Source organism: Pezoporus flaviventris, unplaced genomic scaffold (genome assembly GCF_033815535.1).
Source record: "Pezoporus flaviventris isolate CSIRO_AGI_PZ_B2104156 unplaced genomic scaffold, CSIRO_AGI_Pfla_v1 ptg000007l, whole genome shotgun sequence".
In the NCBI taxonomy this organism is placed as follows: Eukaryota; Metazoa; Chordata; class Aves; order Psittaciformes; family Psittacidae; genus Pezoporus; species Pezoporus flaviventris.
In genome coordinates, this window is record NW_026892555.1 from 132,890 (window position 1) to 154,372 (window position 21,483).

Below are 21,483 nucleotides of genomic sequence, written 5' to 3' on the forward strand. Positions count from 1 at the left end.
ACAGCATCCCTTGGAAATGGCACAGAAGGTGGAAGCAGGGAAGCAAATGCTCTCTGCAGCCTTGGATGGGGCAGGGGTGGAATGAGAGTCCTTTTAAGCTGAAATTTAAAGCAAAATAAAGAGCTTCTTACAGGCTTTTGATGCCCCACTGCAGCAAGCCACACTCATAGTGATGCTACTCTGATCCTTGTACCATCTACATGGGAGACTCCAAGACAGCAATGCCAAGACCTCCACCCCAGACAAGCCCATCACGCAGAGGTCCTCACCCACACGCAGCACAGCCTGCATTAGGAAACTCCATGTGGGTTCAGAACCTCACCAGTTCTGCACCAGAGCTGGAATGTCACTGAGAGAGCTCAGAGCACGAGAAGGGGAAACAGGCAGAAAGAGGCCATTGGTGGTTGCTGCTCCACCAGTCCCAATGAGTAACGCTGGATGGAGACCCTCCTAAATTGTTGCCTCCCACTGCTTAAGAGGGGCTTATAAGGAAGATGGGGACAGACTTTTGAGCAGGGCCTGAAGCAACAGGACAAAGCATCATGGCTTTAACCTGCCAGAGGGGAGACTCAGATGATCTCTTAGGCAGAAGCTCTTCCCTGGGAGGGTGCTGAGGCGCTGGCACAGGGTGCCCAGAGAAGCTGTGGCTGCCCCATCCCTGGCAGTGTTCAAGGCCAGGCTGGACACAGGGGCTTGGAGCACCCTGCTCTAGTGGAAGGGGTCCCTGCCTGTGGCAAGGGGTTGGAACTGGAAGAGCTTTAAGGTCCCCTCCAACCCAAACCATTCTATATATTGCCATGAAGGAGAAAGGCAAGAAACCCACTTGGGATGTTGCAAACGGGTTTCAAACCACTCCGACCTCAGCATCCTTCCTGCCTCGGATAGAAAACTGCAGTAAGAAGGAAGCTTGCCAGGTGGATGGCTCCTTCAGCTGTTCAGCTGTGGATGGCCTTGAGAGACAACCACCAGCAGCCTGACTCCAGCAACCTCTTGCTCTCCTCCCCACACAGCCACTGGATTGCACCCCAGCAAAGGCCAAAACATGATCTCAACTCCAATAAAACACCCCAGGCAGCAAGCAGCAGCAGTCAAAGGTAGCCAAAGGGATGCAAAGCAGCAAGTCCAAGTCCAGCAGCCTCAGCAAACAACCTGCTTTATGCTCATTCCGCCCAAATCCCATCGCTTTCCTAGGAAGAAAACCACACGCCTCGCCAAGAGCCTGCTGATCCGGTCAGAGATGCGCGTAGCACAAATTCCTCCTCTCCTCTGCTCCCAACAGGCTTTATTCTCCTTGTTTGTCTTTTCCTTTTTCCTCTAATTCTTCCCAAATGCTCCTGAGCACAGGAAACGCTGCCAGAGTCAGAGGAGTTTGTGTTTTTGCTGTATTCTTACTATTAAAGCCTTGGCCACTGCAGTACATGGAAAAGGTTCTACAGGATTTACTCCTGTCCCTGCCTTCGAGGGGCTGTGGATTCACAGATGCACCCACGTTGGATTACAGGCAGCAAAGCAGCTTATGAAGCAGAAACAGCAGCAGCCAGGAAGCCAACTTCAGGACTCAGAAAGTACTTAAGAGACAGCTTAATTACTAATAAAACTGATGATACATCTGCACATCCTCCCAAGCTCGAGCTGCGCTCCTCACCGTGAGTAATCCAACAGATGGACACCAAAAAATAACCGAACCCAACCCAACGCCAGCAGAACCAAAGGAAGCAAAACAGGCTCTTCAAGAAGCAGCATTCTGCCTTTCGAGCCCAAACTTCATGCCTCAGCACACTGCTGTTGCTGCTTCATTCCTAGGCCTTTAAAGGATTTAGACTTCAAAGAGGGATTACTTGGCCTAAACAACCCGGACAGACCACGGGTTGACTTGGAGAGTCATGTGCTGGTTTGGGTTGGAAGGGCCCTTAAAGCTTAGGGACACCTTCCACTAGAGCAGCTTGCTCCAAGCCCCATCCAACCTGGCCTTGAAAGTTGGATGTAAGGAAGAAATTCTTCCTTATCTCCAACCTAAATCTCCCCTGTTTCAATTGGAACCCATCACCCCTTGCCCTATCGCTACAATCCCTGACGAAGCATCCCTCTCCATCACCCTTGGAGCCCGCCTTCAGACTCAAGCAACCTCAATCCTACCCCGATTTCCACACCCCTTATTGCCCATCCTCCTCTTCTGGAAGGGACCGCAGCCCATCAGCCGTGGCACTTTGCCACGCGGTGCAACGACCTCTCCCTCGCGGGCTTGCAAGAAACACCACGGAAAGATCAATAAAGCCCATAAACCTCCAGCTGCAGCTGGCAGGGCAACGCCTGCGCACGGCGCAAAGCTTGGGTTCCCAAGCACGTTGACGCTCAAGCAGAGCTGGGAGCAGGCAGGGAGGATCCATACAAAGGCGACGAGGCGGGCAGAGAGACGTCAGCACCTCGGGAAGAGGCGGCCCAGAAGCCGCGCGCGTCCGACGGGAGCACAGATGGAGCAGGCACGGGTGATTTCTATAGGGCCCGCACCGCACGGGCAGCACGGAGCTTGGGCTCTGACATGTTGCTGGGCTGCTTGGGGGGCAAAGGATGGTCAGAACCAGTTATGGGGAAGAGAGCGGAGATCCGAGTCCAGAGGGATTTTACTGCACGGCTGTTGAAAACATCAAGGTCTCTTCCCATCTGTAGAATAGGGACAGCATCGAGGTTGGAAGAGAAGGTTCTGGGGAGACCTGAGAGCAGCTCCAGTGCCTAAAGGGGCTGCAGGGAACATGGAGAGGGGCTTGGGACAAGGGACAGGCCAAGGGGAATGGCTTTAACCTGCCCGAGGGGAGACTGAGATGAGCTCTTAAGGCAGAAGCTCTTCCCTGTGAGGGTGCTGAGGCGCTGGCACAGGGTGCCCAGAGAAGCTGGGGCTGCCCCATCCCTGGCAGTGTTCAAGGCCAGGTTGCACACAGGGGCTTGGAGCACCCTGCTCTAGTGGAAGGGGTCCCTGCCCATGGCAGGGGTTGGAGCTGGGTGAGCTTTAAGGTCCCTTCCAACCCAAACCACTCCACACACACATATACACAATACATCTAAGTTCCGATGCTACATTTTTACCCAGGACATCCTGAGGTTTCTACTCTAAATTACAACCCCCAGTCCCTACACACGGCACCATAAAGGAGGAGACTTCAAACCACCTTTAGGTCCAACACTGGTCCAAGCCTGACTAATTCACTGGTGCCCAGGAGAGCAGCCAACCCCCTGGCATCCCCCCTCTATGCCATATTCAAGCCCAAATACCACTTATCCCTGGCTCCTTACACCTCCCCTTCATCCCAGCAAGGGCGTTCTTCACAGTCAAACCGTGTTTTAAAGACTCAGCAAACGTTAACATCAGCCAGAAGTCAAAAATCTCTGCTCTGCAGCTGAAACGTAACTTCCAATCACTGCTCAATGCAAGAACAAACCCTCGCAGGATCACCCTGTCTGTAAGATACAATAAGCAAACCCTCCTCGCCCTCTGACAGCCTATTTCAGGCCTCATTGGCCGTGAGTTTTATGAGATGTTAATCAACAATCAGAAATTTCCACATCTTTCTCTGCAGGAAGAGTGGTTTCTGCTCTCTGCATTACACTGCTGGGTCACTACACGTCACAATTCACGAGTCCCCTCTCCCCACTCCCATCTCCTTGCCATTTACAGTTTAAAAACACTTTAAAAGTGGAAAACAGCATTTTTAATTTGATTTTTCATTTCATTTTTCATTAGACAACGCAGAGATGGGGATCTCCACTTGCCTGCTCATCAGCTGGGATGGTGCTCATACAATGTCATACAATGGTTTGGGTTGGAAAGAGCCTTAAAGCTCATCCAGCTCCTACCCCTGCCATGGGCAGGGACCCCTTCAACTAGAGCAGGGTGCTCCAAGCCCCTGTGTCCAACCTGGCCTTGAACACTGCCAGGGATGGGGCAGCCACAGCTTCCATAGGCACCCTGTGCCAGTGTCCCAACATCCTCACAGTAAAGAACTTCTTCCTTATCTCCAACCTGAACCTCCCCTGTTTCACTTTGAACCCATCACCCCCTGTCCTATCACTGCAGTCCCTAATGAAGAGTCCCTCCCCATCAGCCCTGCAGCCCCCTTCAGACACTGGAAGCTGCTCTGAGGTCTCCACGCAGCTTCGCTTCTCCAGGCTCAACAGCCCCGATGTTCTCAGCCTGGCTCCATACAGGAGGTGCTCCAGCCCCCTGAAGCCAGAGCGATGTGTCCAACCCCTTAAAAATCCGGCCTCCATAAGGACTGCCTCTTGCAGAGGTGTTTGTGAGAACATTTAAAGGGCAGGAAGAGCCCCAGCAGCAAGAGGAAGAGAATAAACACAGTCACCAGCTCTATTAAGGTCAGAGAAACAGCAAAGGATGAAGAACCTGAGAAACGAGGCACCTCCCCTTGTGGTTCTTTCACTTCCAGCCAGGAGCTGGGAAGAGCAAACCAGCTTCGGGGGTTCCTGGGAGCAGGTCCAGGAGGAATTCCAAGGGCATGGTGCAGATGCTGCCTCGAGAGCGCTCCACTTGCTCCCCTCAGCACCTGGAGGACGTTCATCCCTTCCTCGCTTGCGCCTTGGAGTTAAAAATAGCCAGCCTGGATCAGATGCCAAGTGGGAAAAGAGCAGGACTGCAGCGGAAAGGCTTCTTTTTGAGTAGAGGAAGAGGAAAGGTCTCTTCCTTTCTAGCTTCAATGCGTTATCTAGAGCATGTAAGGGAATAATCACTGGAGCAAAAGAGCAGGATGCAAAGCATCGCTGCCGAGGAGAGGAAGAAATGAGTCGCTCTGGAGGAAAGAGGTCATGGTGACATTTGCAGTGATCTTCAGCAAGCAGCCAGAGTGACGTTCCTGCTGATATTTATTGTCTGGCCTAAGCCTGTTTAAAGCAGCATTCCATAAAAACACTGCTGTGCAGTGACAGCGGGCACAAGCAAGCCCCCAAAACCTGACACGGGATGATGTATGGTCCGTCCCCCCCAGAGCCAAGCCCCTCCATGGAGCTGCTGCAGCGTCAGGAACTTGCAGCCCTATAACGTTATCCATCACTTTTCAGTCCTGGCATCAGCCTAGACCCTGCAGGCTGGGGTTTATTTGGTGGTTTCATTAAAGGTTGTTGGGTTTTGTTTGTTAAAAACTCTCTATGTTCATAGAAGCGTGGAACTGTTTGTGTTGGAAGGGACCTGAGAGCTCATCCAGTTCCAGCCCCTGCTCAACCCAGTTCCAACCTTGGTTTCACCTTAAACCCATCGCCCCTTGCATCAAGTTCACAAGTTACCAAAAGTGAACCAAGGCCTTCACCTTTCAGAAGACGAGCAACATGCCACAAGCCTTTGGGCTTAACACAAGCTGATTGCCAGCATGGTACGAGGGCTTGAGCCTTGCCCAAAGCAGTCTCAAACCAAGACTCCTGAGACACGATGTCTGCTATCTAGATTACAGTTTACCTGGAACCTTCACCCAGAAGAACTTGCCCTGGATCTCCAGCTTCAGCAGCCTAAATGCAGATGGAGGAGTCAGAGCAGCCTGACCCAGGAGAAATAATGGTCATGGCACTTGATCCGGACAAGGAGAAGCCACGTGGGGACGTTCCTAGAACAGGGATTTAGGGAGCTGCTCCTTGGGGACCATCTAAAGCAGGGGAAGTTGTCTACACCAACATGCTGCCTGCTTCCACCGCTCAGGACTTCAACTCCACAGACACATCCCAGCTGACAACACCATGTGGTGGCATGAATCGACGGTGTGCAGCTGAAAGACTTGGTTGAGACCAAAGCAGGTCCCCTCCAAACCCAGGCACAGGACTCTGGATCCACCCAATTCCTTGGGATAGCTCCTCACAAAGCTTGAAACAAGCACAGAGATGAGATAACTCCCTCCCTGGGGTCCTACCCAAGGGAATCAGGCTCACCTTTAAAAGGACCTACATGACCTTCTACACTTTGAGGGTGCTGAGGCGCTGGCACAGGGTGCCCAGAGAAGCTGGGGCTGCCCCATACCTGGGGCAGGTTGGACACAGGGGCTTGGAGCACCCTGCTCTAGTGGAAGGCATCCCTGCCCATAGCAGGGGTTGGGACTGGATGAGCTTTAAGGTCCCTTTCAGCCCAACCCGTTCCATGATGCTATGATGCTGCCAGAACCAGCTTCAGGATCTTGGGATATATACATATCTATATATCTTTATATATAAGATAGGGATGTACAAACAGGCTGCTGGGGCTGCCCCCGATTTTCCCAGGTTTTTTAACGTGGATGATCAGCCACAGAAACAGGGAATCAAACCAGCCATGCATCAGCCATGTGCAGGGCTGTTTGACAACACATGCCCAGGAGATCTCCTCTCAAACTGACTGTGGCTGATATTTTCCTATACAAGCCAGGTAGTCCATAAAATACTGTGGTTTGTATTATTCTCTTGGAAGAATCTGGGATTCAGCTCCATTACCTAAAATGTAGGGCTTCCAGACAACTAATTGGCAGGTTGGAGAATCTTTCTCAACCATCAGGTCTAGGCCCTATATTCTTGCTTCAAGATAGAGCTACCTTACCACTCATAGAGTTAGAGCTACAGTCACAGGTCCCAGATTCCCAGTTCAGGCTAGAAGAATGATTTCCTTTTAAATCAGAATGAAAAGCCATCTTTGCCACATACACAACCTGTATCACCTCACTGCTCCCAGGATGCCACATTTGTTAGGGTACATGCACATATCTCCATTAACCTTCATAAAGATGGGGCAGAGAACACCCAGCACCACTGTTAAACTCAACAGCTACCTAGGACTAACCATCAAACCCACTTTGTGGTTGCAGCCATGGTAGGAAGTGGCTCCTGTCCACCAATCATAGAATCCCAGACTGGTTTGGGTTGGAAGGGACCTTAAAGCTCATCCAGCTCCAACCCCTGCCACGGGCAGGGACCCCTTCCACTAGAGCAGGGTGCTCCAAGCCCCTGTGTCCAGCCTGGCCTTGAACACTGCCAGGGATGGGGCAGCCACAGCTTCCATAGGCACCCTGTGCCAGTGCCTCAGCACCCTCACAGGGAAGAGCTTCCGCCTTGTATCCAACCTGAACTTCCCCTGTTTCACTCTGAACCCATCACCCCTTGTCCTATCACTCCAGTCCCTGATGAAGAGTCCCTCTCCAGCAGCCTTGCAGCCCCCTTCACACACTGGAAGCTGCTCTGAGGTCTCCACGCAGCTTCTCTTCTCCAGGCTCAACAGCCCCAATGTTCTCAGCCTGGCTCCATACAGGAGCTGCTCTAGCCCCTGAGCATCCCCGTGGCCTCCTCCTGCATCTCTGAACCACCTTTTATTGAGCTGCAAGCTCCACAGCTCAGAGCTCATGGCCAACCGGCTGCACCTCTGCTCCCTTAGAGCTGGAGCTTAGGGGCACCGTGGCACCTCTGCTTCTCTCGTTAAGGTATTTGACGACCTAATTTAAGCCGTGTAGATCACGGAATTAGTTACAGGCTCCTCAAAGGAAGTTAACAATAAGTCACCAACATCCAGCCGCCAGCACCAATATCGGCACTATGCATTTCATCAGTGAGCCGCTCCCTCCCCTCTTTCTAAGCCACTGGCAAATCTTGATGTCTCGCTAGCAGCTTCCTTTGAAAAGCTCCTTTGAAGCCATCTCCAAGCTCTTTTGGGAGAGCTACAGGAAGGCATCTGGCTCGCAGGCAGGCTAGCCCTTGGTTTGGCTTGATCGGCAGCAGGAAGAGCACAGCAACCGTGGATTTCAGTGGGAATACCCCCTCGGAAGCATCAGAGCAGAGACCTCCCTGGAGAATGAGGGCCTCAACATACACCTTCCTGCCCAAACCTCAGCACCGAAGTAAGAAGAGCACTGAAACCATCTCTCCCAAGGGTATTCACATAACTGAAGCCATCTGGATTCACACTAAAGAGTCATTTAGACTTGAAAAACAGACCAGGTACTGCTGGAATGAGCCATCAGCAACTCAAACTCCAGCACAGAGTTGAAGTAACCCATACTGAATGGATTGGGGTGGGGGTTTGGAACTGAATGATCTTAAGGTCATTTCCAACCCAAACCATTCCAGGATTCTAAATCTGAGGCTGGGAATGTGGCTCTGGATCAACAGAGCCCACGGACCAGCCAACACAGAAGAAGTTACCGGTTGCTGATGGGCAAGGATGCCCAAACCGCCATGGGTCTGTGCTTTGAGGAAGGGTAACAGTGGTTGGTGTCTTGAGCCCTCCCTCTTGCACCCATCCTAAGCGATGAGGAAGAAGTGGATGTGTTTTATGTAGACAGGAGAAGTCAAGATGCGTACAGCACAGAACAAGATGTGGGAAGAGAACTCCAAGAGGGATTTGGAGGGATTTGGAGACCAGTAACGAGTGGTGTCCCTCAGGGATCAGTGTTGGGACCGGTCCTGTTCAACATCTTTGTTGCTGACATGGACAGTGGGATTGAGTGCGTGTGGTGACACCAAGCTGTGTGGTTCGGTTGATACCCTGGAGGGAAGGAATGGCATCCAGAGGGACCTCGACATGCTTGTGAGGTGGGCTGATGCCAACCTCATGGAGTTTAACCATGCCAAGTGCAAGGTCCTACACCTGGGTCGGAGCAATGCCAGGCACAGCTACAGGTTGGGCAGAGAAGAGATTCAGAGCAGCCCTGCGGAGAAGGACTTGGGGGTGTTGGTTGATGAGAAAATGAACATGAGCCGGCTTCAGTGTGCACTCGCAGCCCAGAAAGGAACCCTATCCTGGGCTGCATCAAAAGGAGCGTGACCAGCAGGTCGAAGGAGGTGATCCTGCCCCTCTACTCTGCTCTTGTGAGACCTCACCTGAAGCATTGTGTGCAGTTCTGGTGTCCTCAACATAAAAAGGACATGGAACTGTTGGAACAAGTCCAGAGGAGGCCACGAGGATGATCAGGGACTGGAGCACCTCCTGTATGGAGACAGGCTGAGGAAGTTGGGGCTGTTCAGCCTGGAGAAGAGAAGCTGCGTGGAGACCTCAGAGCAGCTTCCAGTGTCTGAAGGGGGCCTATAGGGATGCTGGGGAGGGACTCTTCATTAGGGACTGTAGTGATAGGACAAGGGGTGATGGGTTCAAACTGAAACAGGGGAAGTTCTGATTGGATATAAGGAAGAAATCCTTTCCTGTTAGGGTGGTGAGGCACTGGAATGGGTTGCCCAGGGAGGTTGTGAATGCTCCATCCCTGGCAGTGTTCAAGGCCAGGTTGGACAGAGCCTTGGGTGCCATGGTTTAGTGTGAGGTGTCCCTGCCCATGGCAGGGGGGTTGGGGCTGTACGATCCTAAGGTCTTTTCCAACCCAAACCGTTCTATGATTTATCAGCCACATCTTGTGAGCACAAGCCCAGATCTCCCATCCATTGGCGAATTCACCCCCCTCAAACACCAAATGTCAGTTCCCCCCCCCCAAAAGCAGCAGCGAGACGCTTCCCAGCAGCCAGAGGATGGGGCTGTGAGGCTGTCGCTTCCCCCCCCACCCCATCAGCACCAACGGAACCAGCTCTCAGCAACAGATTTGCAGCAAGGTGCAATCACGCTGGGTTTAACCATCATGTGATGCATTAACATTCAGCTGCAGCTACCGCCTTCATGGAGCGGATCAACACCCCCCCACCACCACCCCAACCACCCCATGGATGGGAGAAGCAACCCCATGGGGCACTGAGCCCAGCAGCGCATCGCACTTGGAACCTGCTCCGGAGACACCCAGGAGCGGAGCATCCCTGGTCCAAGCCACCTGCTGCTTGCAGGGACCCAAATCCCCCCCCCCGAGCTTCCCAAATGTGCTTTGGGAAGCATCCTTAGGGCTGTTTCTTCCCCAGCTGCGTGTGGCAGGTGAGGAACCGGAGCGCAGCTGATGCGGGTTTCTCTCTAGAGGTCACTCAAGGGTTGATTCCTGCTCTCGCCAAGGAAGGAGAAGGGGGGGGAAATTCCCCATCCCCATTTCTGCAGCCGGGGAAGCAGCAGAACAGCGCAAGGATAGGGGAACCCCCCCCCAAAACAGCGGCTACAGCCCCAATTCCAACACAACCACAAGTCCTGCCCGCTCCAGGATCGGCGCATCTCCCCCCCCATCACCCAGCGCTGCTGCAGCCCCATCCCTGCCTGCACCCCCTTCCCAGCGCATCCCTGCATCCACACCCACTGGAATGCCACCCTGTTCCCCCCCCCCGGCTCCATGCACCCTCCTTCGCTCTGCCACACCTCGCACTTCCATAAAAATACCTCCCATGGATGCATCCCATGGAGAGGGATCCAGCCCATGCAGTGATACACCCCCCCCCCCCCCCCCCAAAGCATCCATAGGGAGCAGGATGGGATTGGATCCAGCCCTTCCAGAACCCCTGCAAGGAGCAGAGGGTGGGATCCAGCCCCTTCCATAACCCCCTATGAAGAGAAGGGCTGGATCCAACCCCCCCCCCCCAGGGAAGGACCCAGGTCCTCCATGGGGAGCAGAATGTGGGATCCAGCCCCCCCCCCCCCTCCAAAGGGAAGCAAGGTGGGAAACAGCCTCTCCATAGGGAGCAGAGGGTGGGATCCAGCCCCCTCCATAACCCCCTATGAAGAGAAGGGCTGGATCCAACCCCCCCCCAGGGAAGGACCCAGGTCCTCCATGGGGAGCAGAATGTGGGATGCAGCCCCTCCATGGGGAGATGGGTGGGATCCAGCCTCCCCCCCCCCCCCCCCAAAAGGGAAGTAAGGTGGGAAACAGCCTCTCCATAGGGAGCAGAGGGTGGGATACACCCCCCCCTTCACCAGCAACCCCTGGAAATTAGGGTGGGGTTGGGATCCATCCCCCCCCCCCCCCGCATCCACAAGGAACCGGGGGGGGAGCATCTCGACCCCCCCCAATGCACCAAAACCGGGGGGGGGAACATTCACACACCCCCCCCCCCCCATTGCACCCACAGCAGCAGGGTGGGGTTGGGCTCCAAAGCTACACCCTGCGGAGCACAGGAGGATGCTGCTCCCCCCCCCCAGCCTCCCCCACATCGCTATGGGGCTGAACTGCCCCCCCCCCCCCGTAAGGTCCGTGTCCCCCCCATATAAACGCAGAAACAACACCCCCATGCCCCCAAACCACCACAGACACCCCCAAAGTGGGAGCGGTTATGGGGCAAACACCCCTTAGAGCCCTTCCAAGGGGGGGGCACCCCAATAACATCTATGGGGGGGGGCAAATAAGACACACACCCCCCCCCCCCCCCCAAGGGTGCTGAAAGGGGGTGGAAGCCGCTTATAACGGGGGGGCTCAGCCCCGCAGTCCCCCTTAGGGGGGCCTCAATGAGTTCACCCCCCCCCCCCATTGCCCCCCCGCGGTGCCGGTCCTCACCTCTCCGCCATGTTCCCGGCGGTCCTACCGCAGGGCAGCGGCGGTGCTGGCGGCGGCTCCGCTCCCGGTTCGGCCTCCCATGGTCCGTGCCCTACAACCACCGCCCCCCCCACACCCCCTAACGAGGGCAAAACGAACCCGAACCCGAACCCGAACCCGAACCCGAACCCGAACCGGACCGGACCCCCCCCCACCCCCCCCAACACCGACTAAGGCCGCCACCGGCGCGCCCGCGCGCGCCGCGTCCCCGCCGTCACCAGCGACAACGGCCAATGGGGAGCGGCGCGAGGGGCGTGGCGCGGCGGGGTGGGACACGCCCCGCCGGCTGTTGAGGCCACGCCCACTTGCCCCCTCCCAAAAGGAGGTGGGGGCGCGGGGGGGGGGGGGGGAGGCGCAGGGGATGATGGGAGTTGTAGTTCGGAGGCAGAGCGGAGGGGTGCGGGCGCGCATGCGCGGTGGGTGCACGCGCGGCGGGTGGGGGTGTGCCGGCGGTGCACGCGCGCGTGCAAGGGCACGTGACGGAGGGCGGCGCGCACGTGTGTGGGCACGTGTGTGTGTGTGCGCGCACACGCGAGAGCCGGGCGCGCGCGCGCGACGGGGGCGTGCCGGCTGTGCACGCGCGCGTGCACGTGACGGAGGGCGGCGCACACGTGTAGAGGGCACGTGCGTGTGTGCGCGCGGACACGCGGGTGCACGTGCGCGAGCACGTGCCCCGACGTGCGCGCGGTGAGCGGTGGCCGTAGGTGTGCGCGTATGTGTGTCACGTGTGCGTGAACACACGTGTGCACAGGGTGCAGGCGCATCCATGTGACACGTGTCCATGCACAGCACACACGTTACTGCACGTACGTGTGCGCTCCAGTTACATGTGTAAACATGGTGAACGTTCATGTGCAGGCGGGTTACACTTGTAAACGCGGTGCACATACTTCTGCATGCCCTTTACACATGTGAACACGGTGCACATGCTTCTGCATGCCCTTTACACATGTGAACACGGTGCACATGCTTCTGCATGCCCTTTACACGTGTAAACACGGTGCACATACATGTTAGTGCTGTTACACATGTAAACACAGCACACGTGGTGCACATACACACCTCGCACACACATGCATACACTTAACACATGCATGCACCCTGTGTGTGTATCTACTGTGCACTCACTCGCACATGTATGTGCACACAAGTAAAGACGTGTGTGCAGATGCAACTGCATGTAAAGCACATACGTGTACACAGCGCACACATGTGTGTGCATGCAAATGCTCCAGCCCAGCATGCAGCCATGCGTACACACGTGTGCTTGCAGCACGCTGCACATGGAGCCAGTTTGCTCACAGGGTCTGTGTGTGGACATGTGTGCACGTTGGGCATATGCGTGTGCATGTGTCGCACATACATGAACACATGCGTGTCCACAGAGTGCGAACACGTGTGGTACATGTGTACACACTGCACACACATGTGCACCCGATGCACAGGGTGCCCTGGAGCTTTATGCACTTGCATGCAGCACACACTTGTGTGCAGCACACTGCACACAGGGCTGGCTCACGTGGACATGCGTGTGCAGTGGACATACGTGTGCGCGTATGTGTGTCACGTGTGCGTGAACACACGTGTGCACAGGGTGCAGGCGCATCCATGTGACACACGTCCATGTACACGCGACACGCTCGAGTCTGCTCCCTGCGCGTGCAGGTGCTTGTGCAGAGCACACACGTTACTGCACGTACGTGTGCACGCCAGTTACATGTGTAAACATGGTGAACATTCATGTGCAGGCGGGTTACACTTGTAAACACGGTGCACATACTTCTGCATGCCCTTTACATGTGTAAACACGGTGCACATACATGTTAGTGCTGGTTACACATGTAAACACAGCACACATGGTGCGCTTACGCACCTCACACACACATGCACACTTAACACATGCATGCACCCTGTGTGCATATCTACTGTGCACTCACTCGCACATGTATGTGCACACAAGTAAAGACATGTGAGTGCACATGCAACTGCATGTAAAGCACATATGTGTACACATTGCACACATGTGTGTGCACACAAATGCTCCAGCCCGGCATGCAGCCATGTGCACACACGTGTGCTTGCAGCACGCTGCACATAGAGCCAGTTTGCTCACATGATCTGTGTGTGGACATGTGTGCACATTGGGCATATGCGTGTGCGTGTGTTGCATGCACATGAACACACGCGTGTGCACAGAGTGCAAACACATGTGTGGTACCACATATGTGCACACGCTGCACACACACACGTGCACCCGATGCAAAGGGTGCCCTGGAACTTTGTACCCCTGAGCACAGCACACGCTTTGGTGCACATACATGTGCTCACACATGGTGTACATGTGCACACAAGCACTCATGCTTTTGCACAGTGTGCAAACGCATGTGGTACATGTGCATGTACTCGCTGCATACACACGTGTGCACTCAGTGCAAGCAGTGCCCTGGAGCACTGCACATAGGACACACTTCAGCACACATACATGTTCACACCAGCCACCTATGTAAACATGGTGCATATTCATGTGTGTGCCCGTTACACATGTAAACGCGGCTCACACACACATACGCACTCGAGTTCCATGTGCGAACACTGCACACATGTTGCACATATACTCCTTGCACACCCATGCATGCGTTGTGCAGTACAGAGCCTGCACACACGCTGGCACATACATGCACACCGTGTGCGTATCTACTGTGCACTCACATGCACATGTATGTGCAGAGACAGCACACGTGCGTGTTACCTACACAAACCAGGTGGACACATACGCACACATGTGTGTGCCCTTACTGACTACCTGAACACACATGAGGTGCAGAGTGCCCATGTATGCCCACATGCACACATGTATGACTGTACAACCGGCTGCTCCAAGCCCCTGTGTCCAACCTGGCCTTGAACACTGCCAGGCATGGGGCAGCCACAGCTTCTCTGGGCACCCTGTGCCAGCGCCTCAGCACCCTCACAGGGAAGAGCTTCTGCCTAAGAGCTCATCTCAGTCTCCCCTCTGGCAGGTTCAAGCCATTCCCCTTGGCCTGTCCCTACGGGCACTTGTCCAAAGCCCCTCTCCAGGTTCCCTGCAGCCCCTTTAGGCACTGGAGCTGCTCTCAGGTCTCCCCTTCCCGCAGCAGAGGGGCAGGATCCCCTCCCTGAGCTGCTGCTCACACTCTGGGGGTGCAGCCCAGTACATGGGGGGGTTCTGGGCTCAAGCACACACTGAAGTTGGGTCGTGGGGAGCTTCTCATAGACCATCACCCCATGTCCTTCTCCAGAAGGCTGCTCACCATCCTCCATCCATCCATCCTCCATCCATCCATCCATCCATCCATCCATCCATCCATCCTCCATCCATCCATCCTCCATCCATCCATCCATCCATCCATCCTCCATCCATCCATCCATCCATCCACCCACCCACCCCTCCACCCATCCACCCACCCATCCATCCACCCACCCATCCACCCATCCATCCATCCATCCACCCACCCACCCATCCATCCATCCATCCATCCATCCATCCATCCATCCATCCACCCACCCACCCACCCATCCATCATCCATCCATCCATCTATCCCCCAAGCTTGTCTTTGTGCCCGGGATTGTCCCAACCCATGTGCAGGACCTTGCACTCGGAGGTACAGGATGTTGGGCTTAGAGAAGATGAGGGCTGGGGTCCTGCTGACACCCCCGGCCCCATCCTCAGTGTTGCTACAGAGGGACATCATGGATGGTGCCGCAGCATCACTTGGGATGCTCACAGCAGTGGGTGCTGTGGGAGAGGCACCCACCCAGTCACTGATACTCACCAGGATGTTGAAGATACCCCTGCTCGTTGCATTGGGGTTGCACTAGATGACCTTTATGGGTGCTCTGCAACCCAAAACGTTCCCTGACTCAATGCAGGAGGCCTGGAGGCTACTGCCACATCCTCAGCTCCCCTCAAGATGAAGATGTGCCTGCAAACATCAGTTCCCCCAAGCTACATCCCCGAGCCCCGGGACTGGGTTTTGGCCTCTTCCTTGACCCTTCCAGGCCATGGCTTCCCTTCTCTTCTGGGACCCTTGAAGCATATTGCTCTGTCTTCTGCACCTGGTGACGAATGCAAGGTGCCAACATCTCCAGCCCATGAGCACTGAGCACCCACTGTCTCTATTGCCATGGAAACCAAAACTAGGATGCTTTAATCTTTTTAAGCTAGATAAAGACTTGAAACAAACCCCTGACAATTAAGGAATGACAAAAGGAAATGGACCCTTCCGTAGCTGCAGCAACATCAACCCCTTGACAGCTCCATCCCAATTCCATTTATCCCCATCTCTGCGTGTGATGGGAGATGGAGGTTCCGGGATCAACCAGGGGCTGTAGGGACATGAAGGTGTGGGCATGCTCTTGAAGGCAAGCACATGGACAGCTTTCTCCACCTCTAACCTGGCCAACAGGATGGTTGCTTGCTGCTGAGGAGAATTCAGGAGCATCTTCATGGTGCTCACATCTACCCTATCAGCTAAATGCAGCCCAGTGAGGTCAGTTCATGTCTGTGTGTCCTTGTACCCAGCTCCTGGCTTTATCCTCAAAGGTTTTACCTCTTCTGGACCCAGATTGCTCATCACAGAATCATGGAATGATTTGGGTTGGAAGGCACCTTAAAGCTTGTCCAGCTCCAACCCCTGCCACAGGCAGGGACACCTTCCACTAGAGCAGGGTGCTCCAAGCCCCTGTGTCCAACCTGGCCTTGAACACTGCCAGGGATGGGGCAGCCACAGCTTCTCTGGGCATTCCTCTTGCTTATCCCAATCCCAAACCAATGTGGGATGAGGGATATGGGCTGAGAAGGTCCCATGGTGTCCTGCTACAAGGAGAAACCGTGAGAGTGAACCACACATGAGTGTCCCAAGGACCTTGAAGCACAGAAGGAAGGTGACATGGACACCACAAGTGGTGGGGCAGTGCCTTCAGGATGCCTCAGTGAAGGGGGGAACATGGCAAAGCCCCACATGGCTGGTTCAAGAACAGCATGGATGCGGAATGGTGACGTGTGATAGGTGCAGGAACCATGCGCTGAAGGGTCCTTGGTACCCAGGGCAGATGTTTGGGGTCTTATTGCTCATTGGAGGGGGATTGGATCTGGTGGAAGGTCCCTTCTAACCCAAACCATTCCATGACTCTATTGTTGCTGTTATCAGCATTTCTAGCCCCATTTCGTCCTTGTGTCATTGTCCCCTCACTTTTTCACAGCTTAGATTTGGTGTTTCCTTCTCATTTATGATTTTAATTGGGATTTTTCTCTTTCCCCTCTATTTTTTTGCCATTATTTGGTTGTTGATCTCCGGTTGATCTCCACGATTCACTTCAGCAGGGTTTTCCATCCAGTTTCCCACCTCGGTTTGGCTTTCTGCCCTTCTAGAAGTGTTCTGCAGGTTGGTTTCCTCATTGGCCTTTATTCCAGTGTAGTTTTATGTATTTACTTCAAGGTGGAGGACACATGGAAGGGGGGGATTGTACCTTCGGTGGGTTATTTCTCCTTCCCCAGCAGCTGCTTGCTGGGTCTGGTGATGGATTTATTGATTGCAGGTGGGTTTCGGGGTGGCTGTTGGTTAATCAGGACATTTACCCTGCTTCTTACCCCTCTGAGTCCCCTTCACTGCTATCCTGTGAGGTGTCTGGTTTGGTTTTCAGCAGCATTTCTACTCGTTCAGTCCCTTATTCACCCCCAACCCCTCCCAGAAGTCATTTTGGAGCCTTTTGGTGAAGATTATCTGCTTATTTTACCTGTACCTGTACTCCAATTGATTTCAGAGTCCTGACAGGCACCTCCTGGAAGCTTCCAGAGGCTTCTGAGGCAGCTGATGCCCATCAACCACCTCCTGATTGCTTGGTTGAGGTGAGGACTAACAGGGGTCATGGGGGGGGCTCAGACCCCATTTCTGTGCCCCCAGGTTGGGTGCTGGGGTGGCCAAGGCGTTGCTGCATCCCCCCTGATCACCTTCACGGCCTCCTCTGGACTTGTTCTAAGATGTCCACATCCGTTTCTGTCGAGGTCCCCTCTGGAGCAGGCTCGTGTCTGTCTCCTGCTGGGGCTCCCAGAGCTGAGCATGCTTCTCCTCTTTAACATCTTCATTAATGACCTGGGTGATTGGTGGCCTCTGCTGGCCTTAGCAGAAGGCGTCACCCAGCACAACCCCTTCTCTGCTAGGACATTCCACGGGGCACAATCAATCTCCTGCCATGCCCGGTGGCTCTGCCTGCACCCAAAGCAGACGGGTGGACACAGTGAATTGTGCTGCGGGGCTTTGGACCTCCTCCAGCGCTGGAAAGCTGCCTCTTTGGAGCTGAATGATGCAGAATGACCGCGGATGCAGGTTGTTCCAGTTCAATATCCTCATCAACGACCCGGATGATGGGGCAGAACGTGCCCACCGCATGCTTGCTGATGTTGGCAAGCAGGGAGGAGTAGCTGCCATCCAGAAGGACCTCACCAGGCATTTCTTCCTGCTTCACTGAGACTATTGCTTGTTAGGGCTGGAGAAAAGCCTTGGTTAGGATTGTGCTGGCAGGAGCAGATTGCACCAGAGGCATTGCCAGATGAGTGTTACTGCTCCCGAGCCTTTGTCTGGGCAAGCGAAGGTCTTGCATCATGAGGTCCAACAAGGCCAAGTGCAAGGTTCTGCGTGTGGATTCGTGCAATCCCAAAGAGGCTGCAGGAAGAGTGGATTGAGAGCATCACTGCAGGGAAGGACTTGGGGAATAGGTGGAAGAGGCTATCAGCAGCCTGGTGGAGTTGAAGGTGTCCCAGTGCCGTGGCAGTGGAGTTGGACTGGATGATCTTAAAGGTGCCTTTGAACTCCACCAATGCCGTGATTCTGTGGTTCTGTAATCTCCTGTCCTTAAGTTGGCTTGTGAAAGGATTTCATGTTTGCTTTGCTCTCTCCATTTAGGAGGGGGAGTGACAGCGTGGTGTGGTGAGCAGCGCGGATCCAGGCAATGTTACCCAGCACATAGGAGGAGCTTCCATCATGGTTAGAAGTGCATTCGAATGTCCAAGCAGTTACTAGAGTAGGTGAAGGGCTTGTGGATAGGCTGGAAGCCCACGGGGTGCCACTGTGTGGTGTGGCTGGTGCTGCACTTCCAAAGAGAGGTCTGGAGGTGCTCTTTCAACCCACCCCATGGTCTGCTGAGTGCTGGCTTTGTGCTGGGTGAGGTTGGATGATGACTGGGATAAGAAAGGAGGAGGAGGTGTCTCTGGCTGGGATGCAGAAGTTTATTAAGGAAAAACAAAGGTAAAGGTTCAGGAGCACCAAGTGGAACCAGTTTGAGGTGTAAATCAGGGCACCATGATCCTTTTTTATGTGATAGATGTTACAAGAGGCCTGAGGTCTTCACTGCTGTGAGTGGCACAGACCGGTGGTGGGCTGCTGCTAGTGGGAAGGTGTTTGCAACAGAGGGTGGATGACACGAGGGAAGAAGCAATGCAGAGAAGGAAGAGGGAGAAGAGGAGGAGGTCCAAGGGCCACCTAATGGGGCAGTATGGGCTGACACCCTGCCCTGCTTCCTCTCTTGGTTCCTTGAGAGGAAGCGACATGGATGGAGAGCCCATGTGCCAACATTATCATGGATGTGCATCCACAACCCATGTCGTTGCTTCCATGGTGTGGGTGGTTGGTGCCATGGTGGTGTCAATGGCCCTTAGCAGATGTATCCCCTTCCTCTGCCGTAGCAGCCCAGGCCTCCGAAGCCGTAGCCAAGGCCGTAGCCGAAGCCCCCAGAGGAGACGGGCACTCCCTGGGCGCTGAGGACGTTGCCCACGGCAGCGGATGAGGAGGATCCGACGGCGGTGCTCTGGGGGAAGGAGCTGAGGATGGGTCCTGGCAGGGTGACCAGCACGGTGGAAGGCTGGATGACGACGCGGGAGTCCTCGCACTGCCTGACACAGGGCTCGTTGCAGCTGTTGGCCAGCGGGGTGGGTCCGCAGGGGCGGCAGAGGTCGTAGCAGGCCATGTCTGTGGTGTGGAGGGGCCCTGGCAGGGGAGAGGAGAGAATGGAGGAGAGGGTGTGGGGAGAGCGGAGGGCGTGGGAGTGCGAGGGGCGGTGGTGCAGGAGGGCGAGGCAGTGGGGAGGCTGGTGTGGGGCTGTGGGGCTGGGGAGGCGTGAGGGGTGCTGAGGCTGGGGCAGAGCGTGCTGGAAGAGCCGGGGCAGGGGGGCAGGAGCAGAGGGCAAGGGGCTTGAGGCTCACCTTGTTGAGCGCGCAGGAGAAGGCGTCAGCAGAGGCGAGTGAGGGACAGAGGCACTGGGCCGGCTTTTATGCTGGTCCTGGAGTGCCCGAGGGGTCTGAGACAGCCTTTGTGCATGACAGCATGTTTGTGCAAGCAGCTGGTGCATGTCAGATCCTCGCAAGCAACAAGTTATGGTTGTGTTTTCCTTTCAAGAATTCTGGAAGTTCATGTCCTCCTGTTGAGGACGTGTCCTTCTGGCCCTGGCGGCAGCTTTCAAGTATTAGAGACCAAAGGCTTGGTGTTGATGGTGCATGTCAGGGCATTTGGCAGAACATGCAACAAAAGTATTGGAGTGATGGGGGTGTCATCATTGATGTCATCCTGTGGCACTCATGGCTGTGGTTTGTGGGTGCTTTGTGAAAAGGGAGTCCCATGTCCTTGCAGGCTTGGGGCTGTGCTGGCTGTGAGAGGCTGCGCCTTCCATTGCATTAGGTTCCGCCCTGACTTGCTGCCAGGTCACTAATCCTGTCTGTAGGCCTGTCCTTTCCTGTTGGGTGAGCTCTAAGGGTGTCATGGTGCCTTTTTATGCTTGTAAGGTTGTACTTGTGATGGGTTCATGTCGGAAGTTTCTGTTAGATGATCCAAGATGCTTTCCCCATGTCTTGAAGAGCATGTTTGAAGAGCTCAGGTTGAGTAAGTTCATGGAGCGCTGTTTCCCTTGGAAAGGATTCCATGATGGAGGAGGGAAAGAGTGTGAGGTCCAAAGAGGATTAGCAACAATGTGTGTTGAACTGATTAGAACCTTCATTTCTCATCCCCATTTGCCCCATTGGTGTAGGACCTTGCACTTGGCATGGTTAAACCTCATGAGGCTGGCATCAGCCCACCTCACAAGCGTGTCGAGGTCCCTCTGGATGGCATTCCTTCCCTTCAGGGTATCAACCGAACCACACAGCTTGGTGTCATCGGCAAACTTGCTGAGGGCGCACTCAATCCCACTGTCCATGTCAGCGACAAAGATGTTGAACAAGACCGGTCCCAGCACTGATCCCTGAGGGACACCACTCGTTACTGGTCTTCAAGAGGACATTGAGCCATTGACCACAACTCTTTGTGTGTGGCCATGCAGCCAGTTCTTTATCCACCGAGTGGTCCATCCATCAAATTCATGTCGCTCCAATTTAGAGACAAGGATGTCGTGTGGGACAGTGTCAAATGCTTTGCACAAGTCCAGGTTGATGACATCAACTGCTCTACCCCTGTCCATCAGGTCTGTACCCCTATCATAAAAGGCCACCAAATTGGTCAGGCAGGATTTCCCCTTTGTGAAGCCATGCTGGATGTCACCAAGCACCTTGTTGATTTTCATGTGCCTTAGCATGCCTTCCAGGAGAATCTGCTCCAAGATTTTGCCAGGCACAGAGGTGAGACTGACTGCTCTGTACTTCCCCAGGTCATTTGTTTTCCCCTTCTTGAAAATGGGGGGTATATTTCCCTTTTTCCAGTCATCGGGAACTTCACCTGACTGCCATGACTTCTCAAATATGATGGCCAGCGGCTTCGCAACTTCTTCACCAGCTTCTTCAGGACCCGCAGATGAATCTCATCAGGACCCATGGACTTGTGTGTGTTCATATTTTTAAGATGGTTTTGAACCAGTTCCTCTCCTGCAGTGGGCGCAAGGTCTTCATTCTCACAGTCCCTGCCTCTGCCTTCCAAGACTTGGGTGGTGCGGTCAGAGCCTTTGCCAGTGAAGACCGAGGTAAAGAAGTCATTCAGAACCTCAGCCTTCTCCAAATCCTGTGTAGCCAGTTCTCCTGAGAGCTTCCTGAGGGGGCCGATGTTGTCCCTAGTCTGTTTTTTATTTGCTATATAC

General features: G+C 54.6%; 2 protein-coding genes across 4 annotated transcripts in view; both read right to left on the minus strand.

The window, feature by feature from the left end:
* Positions 1-11,432, minus strand: part of LOC133266454 (rho GTPase-activating protein 39-like) — a 116,260-nt gene extending 104,828 nt beyond the window's left edge. For all 3 annotated transcript variants that reach the window (XM_061447604.1, XM_061447602.1, XM_061447605.1), the window contains exon 1: positions 11,352-11,432. In XM_061447604.1, the coding sequence (XP_061303588.1) occupies positions 11,352-11,362 (11 nt within the window). In that variant the 5' untranslated portion in view covers positions 11,363-11,432. The remainder of the gene's footprint in view (positions 1-11,351) is intronic.
* Positions 11,433-19,080: 7,648 nt separating this feature from the next.
* Positions 19,081-19,773, minus strand: LOC133266330 (feather keratin 1-like). The gene is made up of 2 exons (XM_061447538.1): positions 19,644-19,773; positions 19,081-19,424 (listed from the first exon to the last, which is right to left on the minus strand). The coding sequence occupies exons 1-2, from the start codon at positions 19,771-19,773 to the stop codon at positions 19,081-19,083; spliced, it is 474 nt and encodes a 157-aa protein (XP_061303522.1).
* Between the last annotated feature and the right edge of the window lie 1,710 nt (positions 19,774-21,483).